We start from the raw sequence: 23,564 nt of genomic DNA on the forward strand, positions 1-23,564 counted from the left end.
TTAGTCTCTAAGATACCACAAGTACACCTGTTCTTTTTGCGGATACAGACTAACAAGGCTGTTGCTCTGAAACCTATCATTAAGGAGGTAAACTATTAATCTGCATGACACCCCCACAGGCAGGAAAGAAAAACACTTCACAATGATTTCAAAGCCTGTATTTAGATAGGCGCTTTATCTTCTTACCTAGATTTTCATTCTACACCCACAACTGGGGTATAGGATCGCCTTCATGACATCTGATGTGTGACTATCATCTCAGAATCCTACTGCAATGGCGTACTGCTAGCCAGTCATGGTGTGATTACAGTAGAACTCACACCATGTTAAATCTGAACAATGTTTTAAGATTCCCCCTACAAAGACGCAAATATGGTTTCAAAGCCCACAGGGCCTGCCTATATGCTTTTGTAAACGGTTTTATAACATAATCAAGCCCCATCTATACTGGAGATTGACAGCATTAGCACTTGTCTAGCAAGTACAGTTTTTAAACATATTTCATGCTAACATGATCCTACTGTAGTAGGTGTCCACGCTAAAAACATTGTCATAAGATGCTTTTGGGGGGGGGGGGGGGATTTTGCCATTATACAGGGAAGAAACTGACTGTACACAAAATGCTGTCTCTTTTTACTCTGTTATGTTATCTTAGGAATTATTGTAAAACAGTAAGTAAAACATTTTCAGGAATATGAGGGTTTTTTAGTTAAATATGACCCTGTAAAAGAGAGGTCAAAATGCTTTTCTTCACAACTTATTTTCTACCTTTGTTTATCAGATTCACAAGCATTGTGGTGATTTTTTATACTGACTGTCTGCATTCAATGATTGTGACCATACAAGTGTTAGTTAAAAATATTAACTATTCCCAAATGCTCAGATTTTTTACACTATTTTCCCTCCCCAGGTAGGGAGAGCACTTTTAATGACTATAGGACACAGTGGAGAGTTTTACAGGAACAGAGAAAACAGAACTGAAGTGAAAGCACAGGGAAGAAATGAGACAAGTTAATACTCTTCTAGTGAGATACAGTCATCCTAACCTAATTCTAATCCCTCATATCCTGACAGCTTTCAATGCACTAGTTTTCTATGTTCTGGTCTTCATTATGAAAACATGTTGGGAACCCAGTTAAAATACTTTTTGGTCTTCCCAGCATAACTATGATTGAATTGTGTTTTAACCATATTATGTAAAGCCCTGTAATTTCACTGCTACAGCATGGATTCAGTTATACATTTTACTTTCATCTTCAGTGGTGGGACAGAGGTATGCTTTAATTACATTGGGAAAGAACTGTGTTGTGACTGGGTATCACAACAATACTTCTCACAGTGTAGACAGGACTTCTCTCAGGTAGAAGCATAGATAGCAGAGTAAATGTACATTTATGACTTGTGACGGGGCACACTCACCTCTTGTAAGTGCTCCGTCAGTTGGTGTGAACCTGCACACACATTCTCTCTCTCTCTCTCACACACACACACGGTGCTCCCTGTTCACTGTTGCCCTCATCAGGAGGGTCTTCAGTGGCTCAGCCCTTCAGCTAAGTTGCACATAGTCTAAAATGGATGAACCCTTTCTGGGATAACAAAGATTGAACAAGGACTATCACTGTGCCCTTATTGGTATCTGTGGCCCTGCGTCTGGGCTCAGTTCTCAGCCCCTTCTGGGCTAGATTAAAGTTTGTCTCTGCCCTGTTATAGAGCAGTGACCTGAGGGCTTTCTCCCTGGAGACTCTTTGCCTTTAGCAGTTCTATGGTATGTCAGCTCTCCAGCCAGGTTATTTCTTAACTTCAGTCCCCTTCCAGGGTAACAAAGTTCAATGAATGGTTGGCCCTTTCTGGGATCTTCAGCCCCATCTCTAGATCTGTTTAAATTTGAGCCCCTTTCTTGGGGGCTTGGGGCTTAAGCCATGTCCACAATGGCTGGTGAGGGGACCCAGGCCTGTCCACTATCCCGGGTCCCAGCCAAGGGACCCTATAGACAGCAGTCACATATTGCTTTCATTTACTTGGTTGCTGCTGCTATTCCCCAGGCCGCTTGCCACTTGATCCCATCACTTTCACCCGTTACCTTAGGTTACACTCCTTAGGTTCCATTTGCCTTGTTCCCTGCTTGCACAGGGTCTCTCCGAGCCCTCTTGGCCTGGAAAGTTTTTCCAGCTTATCCTTACTTGAGCAGGTCCTCCTCGAAGCCTCCTTGCCCAGAAACTTTCTCCATTTCCCAGGACTTCCTCCCACTTCTGATCCCAGCCAAGAACCGATATGCTCAGGTGGCAGGCCCTGCTGCTCCTTTTAACTGAGCTCGCTGTGCTCTAATTGGCTGCTTCCCTGCAGCCTTTCTAGGCATACTTTGAGGACCCACCTTCACCTTTTCAGGGGCAGGGCATGGTAGAACCATAAGGCCACCAGCAGGGGGCCTCAAATGGCCAGTACACTGCATCACATAGCTTTATTTAAGGCTATGAGTCAGTCACGGATTCTGAGATTTTACGAGACCGCTGCAACTTCCTCAAAATTCCAGTAATTCAGCCCCGAGAGGCAGGGCTCATGCTTCAGCCAAAGCCCAAACCCCACTGCCTAGGGCTTCAGCTGGAGCCCCACCACCCTTAATATAGCTTCGTAGGGTCCCCTGTGGCATGGGGCCATGGGCAATTGCTCTGCTTGCTTCTCCCTAAAGCTGGCCTTGTGTACATTTCCGTGATTCTGTTTATTGCCTGCATCCTGTCCGTGACTTTTAATAAAAATATCCATGTCAAAACCTTAGCCTTTATTAAAAGCAATCCTGCTCACCAGTTTTTGTTTTGTTCTTACACTGGCATTCCTGAAACCTGGTTCCATCACTATATTAAGAAGCAGGAACACAGTTCATCTAACTATACCTTCTGAAGAGCAGACAGTAATAGATGGTGAGGAAGCATTATATTGCTTAAACAGTTTACTAAAAAAGTTAAAAGATCTGATATTACTACCAATGGGAGAAAATGTGTTTTGGATTCGATTAAACAGTGTCAGAAAGCATCATGTAGAATTTACAACTGTAGGCTTCCTTAGGTCAATATTCAGCCATCTTTGTACTCAAATTTGGTCAGAACTCAAAGTTTAATGCCTATTGACTGAGAGCCTTCATACATAGGAGACTTGAACATTTAACATACAAGTCAGACAAATCATTCAACTCAATTGATCTTTTTAACCACTTAGGAAGTTTTGCCAACTGACTCATGCTTGCAGGGATACCCTTCATTAGTGAGGCTTATATCTCAAAGATTAATTTTTAGTTGTCTGCCTCACTTGGATCTGTTTTTAGGAGGATTTCTGCATTATCTTTGTATAAACAATTGGAGAGGATACATTGGCTGATCAGGGTCTTGTCACCCAGATATTTATTCAATTACTCTTTCAGAGCTGGCTCTTTAATTCTGAGGAACTGTGGGACAAAAGTAGTAATTTCTTTGAGGTTATAAAGCTAACTGTTCCTGATTAAATGGATACCATGCAATGCCTATTACAAAGCATAGCCATCTATAGAGCTAATTACTAGATTTAAAGTTAATCTTTCCAGAGAGGAGATGGTCTTCCTACTGTGCAGAACACCACCAGCCACAGCTGCACTCAAGTCAATATTACATGAAAGTCAGAGGGAAGTTATGTAATGGGTTGACTCGTCAGCTACCTTATTTGCATTGCCTTTTGTAATTGGCTTATTCAGAAGAGTCCAGGCTGAATGATTTGTAAGTGTCTCTCAGAATTTACATTCAGCATCATGGTATCACAGAAATGAAAGATGGACAGTCCTGGACTGGACAAAATGTTCTAACATACAGAGGGTACTATTAATCCTGCAGCAGGTCTATACCCCACATAGGTTACAGGACTGCAACCTCGACATGTCTGAGCATTTTGTCTAGTCTAAGTTTAAATAGCAGTTTAAATAAAACTAACATAGGTTATAAAATAATTTTCTCAAGATGAGACTTCCCCACAGTTTTTGCCAAGTATTTAACTCTCTTCCCATCACACAAGTGCACATTTTCCTAATTTTTATGCACAACTAAAAGCAGCTGCAGCCACTGTATGCTAATCTTCACGTTAAAAAAAAGTTTCCTTCCACTCCATACCCCAGGTAAACATTAGCATTGCCAAGAAAAGAAAGTGTTCTTTACAATGAAAAGCAGTTCTTAAATCTTTCTTTTACCACTAGATTAGCTGATATATAGATATTTCCCATATTCACGTAATCATTTATTATCCATCTATTTTTAATAGACGCCACAGCGATTACTCATCTGAGTACAGGATAGGGTACTTGGAAATGACAGCTAATAATTATTTATTTGCATAAACAGTCTGTACAATATTTTAAAAGTATATGATACCCACTTAAAAAGCTTTCTGAAGAGAAATCCTGGTACTCTGAAACCCTCATCAAATTCAGCGTCACTTTCATCAGAATCTTCTTCTGCCATTCGACGTTCCTCTTTGTCCTTCAATCGTTGTTTATGCCATCTCCTATAATGACATTAAGATTCACCATTCAATTACCGTGATTACAAATACAACATGAAATTAAACTGATCTACGCAGCAAGTAGAAAACCCAAGATAAATTAGAAAATGGAAAAATGTCTTTAGCGTTTCTGCCCCCAAAAGAAAAAAAAAACAGCTTTTGTATAGTGTCATTCACACAAACTATATCGTGAAATCTCTTTACAGAATTAAATAATAATCCATCTAAGAGAATGTTAAGATTACATGGTTAAGCGCACAAAAATTAGGAAATACCAAAAGTTGCATGTGGACATCTTAATTGTCTCCATGTGTACATGCATTTCACTATTGTCTTCAATGTTACTGAAGTGTTTGTTTATACTTTTCTAAAAACTTTGACTCCATTCTTTCCATATATCTAAGGAGAAAATTTTCAGAAGAGCCTGACCAATTTAGAAGCCTAAGTCTCAGTGAAAGTCAACAGGATTTAGGCACTTCAGAGCCCAACTCACTTTTAAAAATGAATCTTATGTGCTTTTGAAAGTTTTACGCAAAATATTATTTACATAGCTCCTTTTACCCAGAAAAAGCCTACATCACCTTATATGCTATCCACCCTTTTGCTGTTCAACACTTACTGTTTCAGGTAGGAAATGAGGATAGTAATTTGAAATTACAGAGAGATTTCAGGTAGGCAGTGTAATTATCCAAGCCAGAACTTGGAGAAGTCACTGGGGTTCTCACTTCTCTTATGAAAAGTGAGAAAAGATCTTAAATACCCAAAGTAGTTAGCATCTTGGGTTTTTGTCTTATTCAAAATATGCACTTCCAATAGCACAGTGTTCCCCATCTCCAGGCTGGGAGAAACTGATTCAATATTGATTAAGTAGGAAGAGTACTGAAAAACTAACACCAGTTCATGTAGCTTTTAAGCAGTCCTGGGAAGTCTCTCATCCAATGCTATCAGATCTAACTGTGCTAAGCTTGCGCATTCAGAGAATTTTCACATAAGGTGGTACAGCTGTGGGACAGATGGAAAATGTGCTATCATGCTGCTGCTCTGGAGGCACGGCACAAGAGCAGTCATCAATATTTCAGTTAATAAAAGGTTACCACATACTGTAAGAACCAGATAATGAGATGACTATTTCCTTATAGCCTTTTGAAAAACTGGCTAGCAGGAAAGTCTGTGCCTGCTGAAATTCTGCCCGCCCCATCCCCCCAATGAATCTGCAGTTTTTCCCTTTGAAAAATGCAAATACTTTACTGCCCATTTTAAGAATATATCACACAGGAAATTATATACCTCACTACAAAAACTATTATGAGGTAGAGAGATAGATTCAAATAACCAAATATGTAGAGCTAAATGATGACTTCAGGGGAGAAGGTGGGTATAATAGCAGCCTACAAGTATTTGAGAAATGTAAGAAAACAAGCAGAGAGATGAATTGTTTAGGATGGTCCAAAAGGTTGTAAATAGTAGCAAAAGGACGAAAATGAGTGAAGGAAAATTTAGGCTGAATACTAGGATAAGCGTCTTAACGGCAAGAGCTATTATGCTGTGGAACAGTCTTCTCAGTGAAGCACTGGATCTCTCAGCTCTTGAATCATTCAACTCTAAACTGGAGAAAGCACTGGAGAATATACTCTCTAGAACAATTCTACAATGGCACAATAGGGGATGGACAAGATGGGACCCAACAGATCTTTACATTTCTGCTTTCTATGATGCATAAACATTACAGCAGAACAATTTCTGCCCCCAACTAACATTTAAGCTCTTAAAGTTTACTAGTGGGAATATTAACAAGTGAATTTTTAGTTAGCTCAGGCTCCCTCTGTTGACTAGATAGCTGTAATAGCAGAAAAAAATTACTGCAAGATAATGGAATAACAGGGTTTATTTATTTTCAATTTCATCACAACAGGGAGATGGATTAAGGAGATATTGATAATCTGAAGGATATTTGCACACCTCTTCTGAAATTCATCCTTCCTTTCTTCACTATGCTTAATCTCTCTCTGAAATATCTTATTATACAGTATTATGCAAAGTGTATTGTATCTCAAGTGTAAGTGTGACACAGTGGTTGAGGTAATATCTTTTATTGCACCAATTTCTGTTGGTGAGAGAGACAAGCTTTCGAGCTTCCACAGAGCTCTTTTTTAGGTCTGGGAAACGTAGGGTTTCATCTACATGTACAGTGGTGCAGCTGTGCCGCTGTAGCACTTTAGTGAAGACGCTACTACCTTAACAGGAGAGCTTCTCCTGTTGGCTAAGTTAATCCACCTCCCAAGGATGGTAGCTGTGCCAACGGAAGAAAATCTCCCATTGACATAGCACTGTCCACACTGACGAGGGTTAGGTTGGGTTAACTATGTTGCTCAGGGGTAGGGATTTTTCACACCCGAGTGATGTAGTTATACCCATAGAAGTCTGTAGTGTAGACCTGGCGTCAGAGTCTCACAGTTAAATACAAGGTGGAAAAAATTGTTTAGCATAAGTAGTTAACACATAGTTCAAGAGACCAATCAAGGTGAAGTGGCATGTTAACACCCCTCCAGTCATAGGGAGGAAAGGAGGAGGGGGGAAAACTAAGCTGGGTGGGGAGGGGGGCAGGTTGTCAGAGGTTATAGATTGTTCTAATAAGCCATAAATCTGGTGTTTCTATTCAGTCCATGATTTTTAGTCTAGCAAAGTTATGAATTTAAGCTCCATTGCTTGTCTTTTGAAAGTGTTTTGCAGGTTTCCTTTGAGGATGAGGACTGAGAAGTCAGCTATAGAGTGATCACTTTGTGAGAAGTGTTCACCCACAGGTGATGTGGTGTTTTTGTCTCATCATTTTTCTGCAAGAGTTCATTCAGGATCCCTAATAGCAACTATGTGGGTTAAACCAGACAATCACTATACTCTCAAATGAACTTTAAACATACTGAATTAAGGGACAAAGACATTGCTCTGTAGTAGTTTTCCAACTAGAAAACTTATCTTCCCAGAATTCACTTACAGCCTATTTCTAGGGAACTCAGCAATAAACCTGTAACTTCGACTATGCAGAGCAACAACATGGATGACTACTGCCACCTATGCATCAATTAATTACCTAGGGAGATGGCTGGATTGTGAAACTGACCAGTGCCTCGTGATGCTGGTCAGTTTGGCTGAGGCCAGCTCCATTAGTAAAGCACTTTGGCTCCACTGTATAGCGGCTATAAGCCTGTAAGAACAAAACTTATGAAGAAGAGACAGACATTAAATAAGAAATGAAGAGGTATATGCAAAAAATGAGAATATGGGGGGAAATGAAAAGCTGAAGTCTTCATACTAACACAGTTTTCTAACCAAAAATTAAGTGGGTTACAAATATTTATAAGCAAGTTCCTAAACTGTCTCATTTGGCCACATTCCATGAAATAAAGTGTTTACACCCCTGATTAGTTTAAAAAGCAAGACACAGAAGAAGTTACTTAAAACAAATAAGTAACATTCTTTCCCTGCACTCCTTTAAATAGTCATGCACACATGACAGATGCACTCTGACTCGTTTAGGTATTTTCTACAGCCACTAGCACATGTACTTTCCCCCACCCTGTCCAAAAATGCTGAGGAAATGCTGTATTTCCTATTCACACACAGTGAATATATTTGGGATTTTTCTGTTCCCTTCTTCAGTGATGAGCTACCATGCACAGTTTATGCAAATAGCCCCAAATTAATGGTGAATCGATGGTAAAATCTGATAAATGCTGACAAATCATAAAATGTAGGACTGGAAAGGACCTGTGGGAAGGGAGACATGGGTCTGAATTTGTTGATTAGATTAGTCTATCCAGAAAAAAAATATCACCAAGTCAAACAAAGAAGGAAACACTATCATAATCATACTAAATATCTTACACTGCTTCAATACTGACTGCAGGGGCACAAATAGAAGGGAAATGCATTTCAGTGGCTTTTAAATCAATTTATCATGTAGTTGGCAAACTGGGCAGTAATTTGGATAAGGAAGGACCCAATCTCTAATTTTATCCTTCCAATATGAATCATCACTAAGAAATAATGAAAGTTTATTCTCCTCTGGGAAGAAATATAGCACCCTCTCATGCATACTGGAGAAAGTGATCAAGGAGCAGCCATAAGGATATACTATATCCAATTGTAGTCACTGAAAGCTGCAGGTGCTCAGCACTTTGCAAGGAGTCATGTTTGGCCATGGAATGTTTGGAAGCCAGATGTCTCAGATTACACAAATGTATTTTGTAAAAGAGGCCTGGACTATATTGGTTAAGTCTGCTAACTTTCTAGGTACCTAATAATTTTATGTCCACAGTCTGAGTTGGTACATTATGCAGTTTATTTTTCTTTGGGAACGTTTCTCTTTTGCAAACTTTGTATCTGTTATTTTATTCAAGTGTTACACTACAAGAAACTAGTATTAAAATAATTTGGTGTTACATCTCCTCCACAGGTAATTGTAGCTTTCATTAGTACCAAGTTTATATGAAATGGCTGCAATTTGTAACTGTCTCCTATATTATCAACATTTTCCAAAGCTTGGTATTAGGTTACCATATGTATTAAGAAACCCTGTGAACAGAATGCTAAGGCACTGTATTGAGGAACATTTGAGATACAATAGTCCATGATACTTTAAAAGTAAATAATTAAATTTTGCAGCAACTTGTTTTAGCTGTAATGAAAGTATAGAAACATAAGGTTTGCCATAATAGCTCAGACAGGCCATACAGTTCAGTATCCTTTCCCCAGCAGTGACAAATATCTGATGCAAGCCAGAAATACTTCACTGTACCTAATCAATTGTACAATGTAGTTTATGGGGTGGGAAAATTCCTTACTACCCCAGGTTAGGCCTTACTAGGATAACTGAGCAATATAAGAAATACAGATGTTAATGTATAAAATAACATGCTGCTTGAAATTCTCAGCAACCTTATTGAGAAATCTCTTTATTTTTCATGTTATTAATTATCACTGACCCAAGAGTAGCCTCAGTCTGCAAAAGTAGTGGAAAAACAATGCATCATGCAGTTAAATCATTCTTAATATAGGAGTGAATTTAGATAGTAAGCTCATATTCCATTTATTTCAATACCCAAGAAAGAAATTCCATAACAGAAGCACAGTAATGAGCACAATATGATTTTAAAAAATATATTCAGGAACCAAGCTGAGTGTTTAATATAGTTTACAATTCTGTAGCATAATATGTTCTCTATTTTAGACAGCTAAGAATCCCTTACCGATTATTCTCATCTGCTAAACTGAGACATTTGGTGTTACTTTTCTGATCTGACTTTTTATGTCTATACGAGTGGATTTAATTGGTATGTCCTAGCAGATGAAATACACGCAGTTAGTAGCACAAACCTCAGAGAGTAAATTAAGACTGATGCAGACAATTATGCACTTGAGCTTGGAATGAAAGGTGTATTCAGAGAGTGAACCGGAATACATCTTCATTTGCATCTTGGCGTTGTCATTTTAAAGAGCAGTCAGGATGCTCTGTCTAAGAGAAGGTCTTCACAGAAAGGTAATGTTTCAGCATTTTCTTTTTTTAATTTACACCTCTGAAATTATGAAGCATTTGAATCACTTAATCTCCCTGGATAGGAGAGAGATAATACGTAAATGCTGACCTGGCCAGGGAAAAAAGCAATTCAGTTTTCATGTCTTGATATTTTTGACTGAATTCTCTGGGGCCAATAGCCATTTGCACTTCCATGAACTCAGGGGACTCTATCAGACAAACACAGGTCTGGAGGTGCCTTTCCAACCCTGACGATCTGCCCATGGGCACATCTACATGGGGATAAAAGCCCCAAGGCATGGCCACCACTGGCCCAAGTCAGCTGACTCGGGTTCACAGGGCTTGGGCTTGCAGGGCTAAACATTGCCATATAGATGGCTTGGGTTCGGGTTGGAGCCCAAGTTCTGGGACCAACCACCCTCGCAGGATCCCAGAGCTCGGGCTCCAGCCTGAGCCTGAAAGTCTACACAGCAATTTTTCAGTCCCAGGACCTAAGCCAGCTGACCCGGGCCAACCATGGAATTTTCATCCCTGTGTAGACATACCCTATGTGTGCTTGATAGGGACTGAACTCTGTGGGCAGAGAGCTGTCTCCCATGCTCTCCTCTGGAAATCTATGGGAAATGCACCACCTAATTAATTTGCACAATATGGAATGGAAATCCACCCCTGGAAGCATCTGAAAAGAAAGCATTGGTGGCTGCCATGGAGACAAAGATGGCAAGGAAGCACCGTAGAAGCAAAAGATCTCTGTAAAGATGACCTCTGAACTCTATGAATTTCCCCAGATACAGATACTGTAATAGTGACAAACTCCACAACATAAGTGCTTGATAATTTAAATCCAATATATGAAGAAAAGCAAAGACCCCCAAGTTATAGTTAAATTCAATTAAAAACACCACTCTGGACTTACTTCTGAAGGGAAACCCATCATAATAAAAAAAACTTTAAAAGTGACTGTTGATGAGAGGTATCTTTTCATTTTGTAAGATGCTTCAGATTGTTCAGGAGAACGATACAAGAAAACCCAAAGATGTTTACTTGCAAAGAGTCTGACAGATCCAACAAGTTTTGTATATAAATGTATATAAACTTTACAAATAAAAATGCACAGGACCAATAATTATTTGTATCTTCTGAACTTAAATAGAGGAAATCAGTAAAACATGCAATTTCTAATCATGAGCAATTAAATCTTGAAATTAATCAACTTTGTCTTCACCCTACAGTTCCAAGGAAAAGGAGGCAGCATTTTAGGACTCATAGGCCTAACTTTAGGCATCTCTGCCTTAAGAGAGCTGTTGTTTAAGTGAAATGAACTTCAACAACATAAAGACACCCTGTTAGTAGGGATCCAACCTGGGATCTTCAGCACCAGAACTATGGGACTCTACTGCAGAAACTGACAAACTCTTTAGCCAATAATTATTAGAATGAGGGTCAGTGGGCAATGATGACACATTGATATCTTTACTTTAAAAAAAAAAACCTACCTCTTAGAGCTGATTCAGAACTGGGAGGTTATAGATATTAGCAGCCTCTTATCCTTATCCTCTCTTATTGTTTGTTACTCTTACTTGTTGTGTCTTGTCTTAAAAAATTAGATTTTAACCGCCTCAGGTTGGGATAATACTTCCCTATGTGTCTGCTCAACAGGCCCCAAGCCCTGACTGGGGGCTTTGGGCGCTATTGTAAAATAAACTGGAGTGGATGCAGGTTGCAAGCTGTTCTAGTCTCCAATTACAGCCACTAGAAGTGAACATGATCATATGAACTAAGCCAGTTTTTCTTTTACACAAGATAATACACTTAAAGTCACAGAGGCATGCATGCTCAATTCTGTAACTACATTTCCTCTCTTCCTCGCTACTGATTACATCTTGCTTCACGGAATTAGGCCTCCTGCTTCCTCAAAGTAACTGTATGAAGAAAAGAAAGATCCCAGAACTATCACATACTTGATCTGTTTATTGCAAGAACACAAACTTCCACTTTGGAAATGGTCTCTTGATCTAGAAAGTCATAGCAGTACTACACCTCGCTAATTATCAGACTTCAACACCACAATACTTTCACCCTGATGCAGGACAATCCCTTCAACTCCCACTCCTCACAAAGTTTTACGTTTAAGACTTGTTTTCTGCCTTACAAACACAGCACTTTATTCAGCATCTAGCCCTAAGGTACTGTTCTGTTAAGTACTCCTAAAGGATTTTTCCCTCCTTTCTCAGGAGGGAAATTTACTGAAATCTCATCCAGTCATTTGTATCCAAAACTAAAAACTGACATGGAACTAGACAGAAATGTTATTTGCTCTCATTTACAAGGCATTCTTAATATGCTTCTTAATTCACTGTATTTTATTTTCTAGTAGCATTTCCCATAATGAAGATTACCTGGGGGTATCAACATAAAAATGTCAATGTGGACAGCTGCAGTTTAACAGCCACAATAACTGCAGCTATGAAATTTTTAAGAGATGGAATGTTTTGGTGGCAATTACAGTTATTGATATTTCTAAAATTCATTTAAGCTTTTATTGTAACTTTAGCAACTTAAAGAAATGTAGTCTATGATATGACTTTGCTAAAGATAAATTGTCACAATCTTAACATTATTAAAAAATCTGAATGAATTTAAACTGTGAATCATATTAAAACTTTCAATCAAAATAAATTACTCTTGATGAAAACACTGAATTAAAAATGATTTAATATTGACCTATTTTAATGGAAGAGTACAGCTTCATTCAATAAAGTAGTAAATATTTTACTGATTAATACATTTATTAATACTTTAGCACAGCCTACAAAAAAGCCTGTCTTTGGCCCTATTGACATCGCTCAGATTAATCCCCTATTGAAATCCCCATACAGAAGAATTACATAACTAACATGTGGTTTTACTTTGAAAAGTGACATCATCTGATTCCATGCCTATTGTCTTATCAATTCCAGCTCTGGTCTCTCAATCTGGGATCTGAAAGTAAAATTGAGCTCTTTCTAGCCAAGGCATCCCCACCAACAATAAGGATTCTGCAATTGGAACTTCAGTTAATAATCATTTTCACCTATGCTATCTTGGACCAACATATTCTCTAAAGACAGCTAGGCTTCACTTCTATTAGGAATGAATAGAGCAGGGGTCGGCAACCTTTCAGAAGTGGTGTGCCGAGTCTTCATTTATTCACTCTAATTTAAGGTTTTGCGTGCCAGTAATACATTTTAACATTTTAAAAGATCTTTCTATAAGTCTATAATATATAACTAAACTATTGTTGCATGTAAAGTAAATAAGATTTTTAAAATGTTTAAGAAGCTTCATTTAAAATTAAATTAAAATACAGAGAACCCCAGACGAGTGGCCAGGACGTGGGCAGTGTGAGTGCCACTGAAAATCAGCTTGCGTGCCACCTTTGACACACGTGCCATAGGTTGCCTATCCCTGGAATAGAGGCAGTGGCTGTCAAGGTTACAGGGCTAGCTGCACCTCCTGACACCTCTGATCTCTCTCAGTGCACCACCTCAAATGACAGGCTCTCAACCTTTACCTCCTTGGATTGGAATCTCATGATTCTCTTGCTCCTAGAGTCTTAGGTTAAAGCTTCCTGTGTACTAACTACAATTTCTCAGCAAGTCCAACTGGACTCGACACCTGCAAGTTTTCCTTCAAGAGCTGTGACCAGTGTACAACAGAGTGACCAAGCAACTTTCTTAAAGTACTGTTTAATCTTAATAGTAGGAACATAGAAAAGCAGAAGAGTAAAAGGATTTAAAAACAATAAAACAGTCTAAATAGGTCTCTCTCTCACCTGTTGCTTACCATCCCCCAGAAGGCCCAACTACTTCAGAACCCTGCTGCAAGGCCTGATTCTGTCATCCTGTTCCTCACATACAGTCCCTGACAACTGCTTCTCCCCCACCTCTCTAGAAAGAGCAAGGGCATGTCTATACAGAGTTAGTGCACAACAAGCCGTGGCGTAGTTTGCAGCAGGCTAGAGCACAGGGTGAACCCGGCTACCCAATACTAAAGGTTACATGGTGCGCTTTGACCTACTGTTTTTCAGCAGCTATCAGCCCTATGTCCTTCATAGTGGCCAATTTAAAGAGGACATCTTTACTAAGGGCATTTTTAGCCTCACTTCCTTTGAGAACAATGGGAAATGGCCATCATTCTCAAAGAGGGAAATTCATAGTGGAATTCTCTGTAGCAGAAGAAACTTTCAATTAAGAAAAATAATGGTAAAAATTACCATTAATCTTAAAAAAAAAAAAAAAAAAGGTTTCAAAGTAGCCTATACACAAGATTTCAATGAGTAAAGTATATTGGAAGGTTGAAACATTTGTCTTATTCCATTACCCACTACAGACCATCTAACCAGGAAAAAGAGTGGATGAGGCTTTTTTTAAACAACTAACAAAATCAGCCAAAGCACAGGACTTGTTGGTGATGGGGGACTTCAACTACCCAGACATCTGTTGGGAATATAACACAGTAGGGCACAGATTATCCAACAAGTTCTTGGAATGTATTTTTTATTTCAGAAGGTGGAGAAATCTACTATAGAGAGGCTGTTATACATTTCATTTTGACAAATAGGGGGGAACTGGTTGAGAATTTGAAAGTGGAAGGCAGCTTGGGTGAAAGTGACCATGAAATGAAAGAGTTCATGATTCTAGGGAATGGTAAAAGGGAACAAAGCACAATAAAGATAATGGATTTCAAGAAGGCAGCTTTAGCAAACTCAAGAAGTTCGTAGGTAAGATCCCATGGGAAGCAAGTGTAAGGAGAAAAACAGTTCATGAGAGTTGGCAATTTTTCAAGGAGCCATTTTTAAGGGCACAAGCAAACTATTCCACTACATAGGAAAGATAAGACGTACAGCAAGAGACCACCCTGGCTTAACCAGGAGATCTTCAATGATCTGAAACTCATGAGAGAGTGCTACTAAAAGTGGAAAGTAGGTCAAATTACAAAGGATAAATATAAACAAACAGAAGCATGTGGGATAAAATTAGAAAGGCCAAGGCAAACAAGAAGATTAAACTAGACAGAGACAGAAAGGATAAGAAAACGTTCTACAAACACATTAGAAGCAAGAGGAAGACCAAAGACAGGGTAGGCCCGTTACTTGATGATGGGGGGGAAACAATAACAGAAAATGTGGAAATGGCAGTAGTGCTAAATGACTTTTGTTTCAGTTTTCACCAAAAATTTTAGTAGCAATTGGACGTCTAACATAGTGAATGCCAGTGAAAATGAGGTGGGATATGAGGCTAAAACAGGGAAAACACAAATTAAAAATTACATAGACAAGTTAGAGGTCTTCAAATCACCAGGGTCTGATTAAATACGTCCTAGAATACTCAAGGAGCTGACTGAGGAGATATCTGAGCCATTAGCGATTATCTTAAAAAAGTTGTGGAAGATGGGAGAGATTGCAGAGGACTGGAAAATGGCAAATACAGTGCGCCAATACATAAAAATGAGAATAAGCACAACCCAGGAAATTATAGACGAGTCAGCTTAACTTCAGTACTCAGAAAAATAATGGAGCAAATAACTAAGCAATCGATTTGCAAACACCTAGAAGATAATAAGGTGATAAGTAAGTCAATGTGTATTTGTCAAGAACAAATTGTGTCAAACCAATCTAATAGCTTTCTTCGACAGCCTTGTGGATGGAGAAGTAGTAGATGTGGTATATCTTGACTTTAGTAAGGCTTTTGATACTGTCTGCATGATCTTCTTATAAACAAACTACGGAAATACAACCTAGATGGAGCTACTATAAGGTGGGCGCATAACTGGTCGGAAAACCATTCCCTGAAAGTAGTTATCAGTGGTTCACAGTCAAGCTGGAAGGGCATATCAAGTGGGGTCCTGCAGGGATCGGTCTTGGGTACAGTTCTGTTCAATATTTTCACCAATGATTTAGATAATGGCATAGAGAGTACACTTATAAAGTTTGTGGACAATACCAAACTGAGAGGGGTTGCAAGTGCTTTGGAGGATAGGATTAAAATTCAAAATGATCTGGACAAACTGGAGAAATGGTCTGAAGTAAATAGGATAAAATTCAGTAAGGACAAATGCAAAGTACTCCACTTAGGAAGGAACAATCAGTCACATACATACAAAATGGGAAATGACTGCCTAGGAAGGAGTACTGCAGAAGGGATCTGGGGGTCATAGTAGATCACAAGCTAAATTGACTCAACAGAGTAACACTATTGCAATAAAAGCAAACATAATTCTGGGATGTATTAGCAGGAGTATTGTAAGCAAGACACGAGATACGGGTTGATACAGCCTCAACAGGAGTATTGTGTCTAGTTCTGGGCACCACATTTCAGGAAAGATGTGGACAAATTGGAGAAAGTTCAGAGGAGAGCAACAAACATGACTAAAGGGCTAGAAAACATGACCAATGAAGAAAGATTGAAAGAATTGGGTTTGTTTTGTTTAGAGAAGAGAAAACTGGGGGAGGACATGATAATAATTTTCAAGTAAATAAAAGGTTGTTACAAGAGGGAAGTAGAAAAATGGCTCTTGTTAACCTCCGAGGATAGGAAAAGAAGTAATGGGCTTAAATTGCAGCAAGTGAGGTTTAGGTTAGACATTAGGAAAAACTTCCTATCAGGGTAGTTAAGCACTGAAATAAATTGCCTAGGGAGTTTGTGGAATCTCCATCATTGGAGGTTTTTAAAAGCAGTTAGACAATCACCTGTCAGGGATGGTCTAGATCAGTGTTTCCCAAAGTGTGGTACGCATACCCCTGATGGTACGTGAAAGGGCTTCACCCCGGCTGGCAAGGGGCCGGTAGCGGGCTGAGCCAGGCCGGCGGCCAGGACCCCAGGTAGCAAGGGGCCCACAGTGGGCTAAGCAGGGCCGGCAGATAGAACCCCGGACCCACAGCGAGCTGAGCAGCTCAGCCCGCTGCCGGCCGGGGGTCCCATTCACTGGTCCCGCTCAGCCTGCTGCCAGCCAGGGGGCCCCGTTCACCCAGGCCGGCAGCGGGCAGCTGGGACCCCGAGTGACAAGGGCTGGCAGCAGGCTGAGCGGGGCCGGCATCCGGAATCTAAGACCCCGCCCACCGGTCCCACTCAGCCTGCTGCCAGCTGGGGGTGCCATTTACCCAGGCCAGCAGCGGGCTGAGCGGGGCCGGCGGTCGGGACCCCGGGTGGCAAGGGGCTGGCAGTGGCCTGAGAGGGGCCTCCCCCCAAAAATTATCTTCATCAGAGAAGGGGTACGCCGGTAAGACAAATGTCTCAAAAGGGGTATGCAAGTGTTGCAAGTTTGGGAAACACTGGTCTAGATAATATTTACTCCTGCCTTGAGTACAGGGGACTGGGCTCGATGACCTCTCAAGGTCCCTTCCAGTTTTATAATTCTATGATTAAGATTATTCAGGTCCAAAAAAGGGTGATCTGACACAGGGTGCTACATTTCTTAAAGGATCAATTAATTTTAACTCAAACTAATTGCACAATTTACTTGTAAATTCTCAGAAAATTAATTCTGTACTCAAAGAGCAAGTGCTATAAGTCTGGGAAAGAGACCCTATTCTTCTGACATAACAAAATGGTTGAATCATGCTTAATATGCAAAATTCAAAATCACAACCAGCATTTCCATAACAATTCTGGTGTTTATACATGAGCCAGAATAGAATACAGTTTTCTATCTCAAACGCGTGCTGATTTAACAGAATTCAAGCACCCTCTGCTCCTCATCCCCTGACTACCCCTCCCGGGACCCCCGCTCCTAACTGCCCCCCCAGGATCCCACCCCCTTATTCAAGCCCCCCGCTCCCTGTCCCAACTGCCCTCCTGACCCCTATCCACATCCCCGCCCCCTGACAGTCCCACCGGGACTCCCACTCCCAACCCTCCCTGTTCCACATCCCCTGACCGTCCCCTCAGAACCTCTACCCCATCCAACCGCCACCTTACCAGCAGCAGGAGCTCGCAGCTGCGACACGCGACCAGAACCAGCTGCGCTCCACACGCAGCCCAGCGGGAGCAATGGGACAGAGCGCAGCTGCGTGGGAGCGGCCGGGGACTAGGCTCCCCGGCCGGGAGCTCAGGGGCCGGGCAGGACGGTCCTGCAGGCTGTAGTTTGCCCACGTCTGGTCTAAAACTAACTTTTGTTTAGTGTGAATGGGAACTCTCCTACATCAGAACTTCCTGTTGAAAGGCCTCCAAACACTCAATAGGCTATATAAAAATATTACTGTACAAAACTACCACTAATTAAGAGTTAATTCCTCTTGGGCAACAAAATCAATGGGTTATAGCAGAAGACTAGGACTCAGAACTCCTAGTTTTTATTCTCTGGTCTATCAGTGATTGTGTGCGCAAGACACTGGGCAAGTTACAATCTCCTCGTACTTGAGTATTCCTATCTGTACAATAGGAGAAATGATACTTGCACATCTCTGTAAAGCATACAAAATCCTTTACGAAGTGCTACAGAAGTAAACAGAATTATTATTTAGTAATACCACACAATCCCCCAAACTGCCTTATTTTTCATGTATTGATTTTTGGCCACACTGAAAAACAATGAAGTAGAAATTGTTTATTTCACAACGCAGGCTCTTTAACAGCAGGAAATCAGACACTGAGGTCCTTATAATTATAGAATATTCCCAATATCATAACAGACTTTTAGAAGTCTGCATGTGGATATTTTTATTGGCTCAGGTCAATGTTTAATTTTACAACCCCCTCCCTTCAGCTGAATTCTTGAAAGTATATTTCAGACATTGTGTGTGTGAGATATCACCTACAAAAGTTACTAACAATGCCTTCTTGGACTAACCTTAGCCTTTGTTTATAGTAATCTTCATCTCCATCATCTCTGCATCTCTTTACTCTACGATTTCCTACTGTATTCTCTTCCTCTTCCTCAGAGCTTGGGAAGAAGTCTTCATCCTCCTCAGCTTCTTCCTTAAGGTTTCTCTTCCCTGAATGTTTTCTTCCTCCTGGCAAAGTCTTCAGTTCATAATCAGAATTATCATCAGCATGAAAAAATGCTGCCTCGTCCTCCTCTTCTGTATTAAAAAGCTCCTCATCAGGCATATATTCTGACTCTTCACTGTCATCCCTGTCTTCACCTCTCAGCTTCTCCTTGACCTCAGGAAGTCTCTTTTCCTTGGGAATTCCTATCTTAAATTGGATCTGAAGAGCATGGTTCTGAAGTTTCTTCATGTGCTTTTTCAGGCGCTTGTCTGTTTTTGACAGGGTTCTGGTTTTGCCCCTCTTTCCCTTTATGACTAATGCGGGAGTTGCACACTGAATGTCCTTGGCCTGTGTTTTATTCTTTGCTCCCTTCTTAAGGCCTGACCTCTTTCTTTCAGACGACAGCTTAGCTTGATCTGCCAAATACTTTTCAAAATCAGATGCTTCATTTAGCATTAACCTGCGTGGCTTCTTTTCTATCTTCTGAGGGACCTTAGTTCCAAAAGGGGTCATCTGACCAGTACGAATGAGTTCCTCCCATTCTGTTTCCTGGACTGGCATGAGCATACTGCCAAGAGACGATGGACCAGGCTCTGCAAAGAGATTCAGAACATTCATTTCTTATCTGCAGACTCATTAATGTGCTCTAAGTAATATCCCACAGTTCAAATAGGTAAGTAGGTTTGTTTTAACCTTTAAATTTATTCATTTTAATAATATATAAAGCATCAATCCTGAAACTAGTACTGTTCCTCATACATTGTACAGAATAAACCAAAATTGCATCCAACTAATTCAATGGTTAGAGAAAACAGCCATACAAACTAAACTGGAGGTAAAAAAAAAGAGAAAAAAGTGTTCGAAAAAGGAAAAGAATGAAATAGAGAGGCAAAATGGTCAGATAACACTTTACATGTACAGTATATAGCACCTTTTATGTCATAGTGTTTCTCAAACTATACACACAGTGCAATCACTTCACCCACCACTGAAATGCAGACATTTCTAACATGAAGAATATCTGCAAAGATAATCAGAAATTAAGTCAATATCCACATCATCAATCTCCAAGCATTAACCCACTGCCGTCACAACACTCAGTACCACTAACACACTAACATCCTCTCCGACATACTGACTTTCCACAAGTCTAAAGACTGAAAATCCCACACAGCACCTTAAGTTTGATCTTCCAACACTACAATTAATAATTTAATGGCTATTATATTCAAACTTGTAGTCTTAGCATTTCTTCACACCATACATCAGAGAAGGGACACAAAGGTGATTATACACTCAAAGTTTCTTACCTTATCAAATACCCTATCAAACATCTACTATAGATCACTGCCATCTACTTTCTGATTATGACTTAAAAAAATAGCAACTACACAGAACACAAAACAAAACTGCACAAGAATTACTCAACTGTTCATACACCACACTCACTGGTCTATATGTATATGCATTCGCAACATGATGCATAACAAAAAGTTGGCAGGTACACTGCACCAGTCCCTTAGTATCTGAAACCACTTTAACTCATGTTTTAAAAACAGTGGTTATCAAGATGCTGGTATCTCTAAACTCCATTTCTTCGATTCAGTGCCCAATTCAAGTCCTTGCCAGAATTTCCCAGATACTCACACTGCATCCACAAGGTCATTTCCTCCAGATTCCTCCTTATTAATGCTTCTTGATGAGACAACAATTAAATATCTCCACAATACAACTCTTCCTCTTCCTCAGCCTTCCCACCAGAAAGACAGAAATTACAGTTCCAATCCTGTAAGGTACTTAAGGGTACACCTGGATCAGACTGTAGGACTGGGGCCCCTGACACTGAACCAGCTTGTGCTTAACTTTAAGCATGAGTAGTCCCACTAAATTCAGTGAGATTACAAATGTACCTAACTACATTTCTGTATCAGGACCAATGCTAGTAAATGCCAAATACAGAATTTAGTTAATCTGTGCAGTCGATTTTTTTTTTAAAGTCGTACCATATTCCAAAACGATTCAATTGAACACTTACTTATCCCACTCAAGGGGAAACTAATTTAAAATTTATGCCTAATTTTCAAAAAAAGCTATTAATTTAAATTACTACACCTCTACCTCGATATAACGCTATCCTTGGGAGCCAAAAAATCTTACTGTGTTATAGGTGAAACCGCGTTATATCGAACTTGCTTTGATCCACCGGAGTGCGCAGCCCCCCCCGGAGCACTGCTTTACCGTGTTATATCCGAATTTGTGTTATATCGGGTCGCATTATATCGAGATAGAGGTGTGTGTTTCTTTTGCTACACATCCTGAGTGTGATGAGTAAGTGTAAAAGTAACTTGAGTTTAATGTTCTTTGAACAGATACGATTGCTCTTTAAGATCAACTAAACCCTGCTACAGCTTTATGTTAACTTTTTTATATGTTTGCATGTTATATCTAGGTATTTATAAGCTAATCACGATAGCATCAGAACAGTATTTCCTTCTAAATATTTATTTACAGAAGACAAGGATTCAGTAATCACATATGTAGCTATTTCCGTAAACTCATTTACCAGATTAGGTAACTGTAAGCTTTCAGAAATAAGAACACAAATGGGATGTAAAGACCGCATCATGACTAAGCTACATTTCCTCATACCAAATGCCCGAGTTTTAATGCACAGAGTGTAAAAGGAAGGATCTTATGGTGTATTTCTACTCATAAAAAATGACGGTCAAAGCAGCACGTTCTTATTCCACAGATCTATTCCAACTCAAATCTACCACTTTTACTGTCAAAAATAAGTCTTTGCTGCTTTTTACTCCTGTATGACCTGCAGATCCAACACAGATATGAGTGAGAGAGCTGGAACCTATTCAACTAATGTGTCAGAACAGTATTATAAATTTCAATGAGCTACCCCTGTGCAAACTCACTGAAGTCTAATGGGGTTGCACAGATGTCAATGGGTACCTATTTTGGCCTTCAGAATTTTGATGACTAGTGATGACGTATAAGACAGAAAGATACCAGCCTGACTAAGAACTCATGCTGGGTTTGCAGAGGGCAGTAACAAAAAAACCCCACATGATCAGTTAGATTTGATCTTGGAAACATTGAGACAATTATCATAGTATTCCATAAGAAACTGTTCTCACACTGTGCAGCTCGTACAACAGAATTTTTTTTTTAATTTCTAACAAAAGTGTTTCCTACCAAGATACGAAAACCAATTTTGTGAGTACTGATTGATGGCTGATTATAAAATGTAATTCAATCATTACGCTAGCTTTATCACATTAGCTGTGAAAAATGTTAAGATTTCCAATTTATTAAGCCCAATACTCTAATGTGCATCAGTCCTCCCTACTGAACTAAGTACAGATCTACTTTCAGTCTTTAAAAATCCCCATATGGATACTCAGAGCTCTGCAATTCTGCAGGTGCAGAGAATTAAGTGTTCCTAAAATCACTCTTTGAAAACAAACCACTGAAATTTATTTACTCATGTTCACTGGCAAAGATCTTGGCAATGAGCTTCAAACAACAAAAGGCATTACACAAAAATGACAGAAATGCAAAAAAAGATTTGCAATGGCATTTTCCCTCACCTTCATCATCCTGAAATTCAACATCATTTGTTCCAATGAGAGTCTCTGCTCCACCAAGAACTGCTTGGAGACGCTTTTGTTTTGCTTTAATCTTTTTTAACTGTTGTTCCTTGAATGACAATAGTGTACAAAATTTAAAACTCTTGGTAGCAGACTTGCTTTTCTTACAAACAAGGTTCAAGCTTTATTAATATGTTAAGTAGCAGGTTAGCATTTTGCTTCTGAAACAAGTTCAAATTTTGATATGGTTCCATGTGATAAAAATGCATGCGGAAGGTGTCATCCCAGCACCTGGTAGGTACTTCTCTACATAATACATCCACATCCACACCCCCAGTTTGGCACAGTTCATCATGACTGGGGCACAAATTTTTAACAGTGCACTAATTCAGGTGTACATGCCCAGCATATGCTTGCAAACACCAGATGGGCATGCACAAGTTAAGGTTGTGCATGCAAACAAATCTTATTTGCATCAGATACTTTCACATACACTTGGGTATGCATTTTTTAAACTTGGGTCTAGGATCCAGTGAAGAAAATTCCACTAAGCATATATTTGAGCTCTGCTAATCCTTCACTTTCATATGTGCTAAATACAATCATAGAATTAAGAACAAATCTTCTCTCCAACACATTTGTTTTGAGATGTGCTGCCACAAAAAGAGACTGAAAGAACTCAAAAACCAGTCAATGTTCTTCTTCATGCATCAACAGGTATTATTACACCAAGTCAGCTCAAGAGAAGACAACTAATTTATCTGCAAAAAACTAACACCACAGTGCTTGTAAAAATACAAGAGTGAGAGAATTCAAAATTATGAGTCCTGTAACAATCGTAGCTCACCACCATTTACACTTCTTTCACAATCTATTATCCACTTTTATTGTCCTCATAAGTGTTATAATGTGGCAAAGTTACGATTCCTAAGGTGACCAAAAGGG

General features: G+C 39.7%; 1 protein-coding gene across 1 annotated transcript in view; it reads right to left on the minus strand.

Moving 5' to 3' along the window:
* ERCC6 (ERCC excision repair 6, chromatin remodeling factor) overlaps positions 1-23,564 on the minus strand; it is an 87,525-nt gene that overhangs the window by 54,028 nt on the left and 9,933 nt on the right. The window contains exons 3-5 of the mRNA XM_045024660.1: positions 22,620-22,728; positions 18,878-19,610; positions 4,390-4,518 (exon numbers count right to left, since the gene is read on the minus strand). Of these exons, the coding sequence (XP_044880595.1) occupies positions 4,390-4,518; positions 18,878-19,610; positions 22,620-22,728 (971 nt within the window). The remainder of the gene's footprint in view (positions 1-4,389; positions 4,519-18,877; positions 19,611-22,619; positions 22,729-23,564) is intronic.

The sequence above is a fragment of the Mauremys mutica genome, chromosome 7 (genome assembly GCF_020497125.1).
Source record: "Mauremys mutica isolate MM-2020 ecotype Southern chromosome 7, ASM2049712v1, whole genome shotgun sequence".
NCBI lineage: Eukaryota > Metazoa > Chordata > Testudines > Geoemydidae > Mauremys > Mauremys mutica.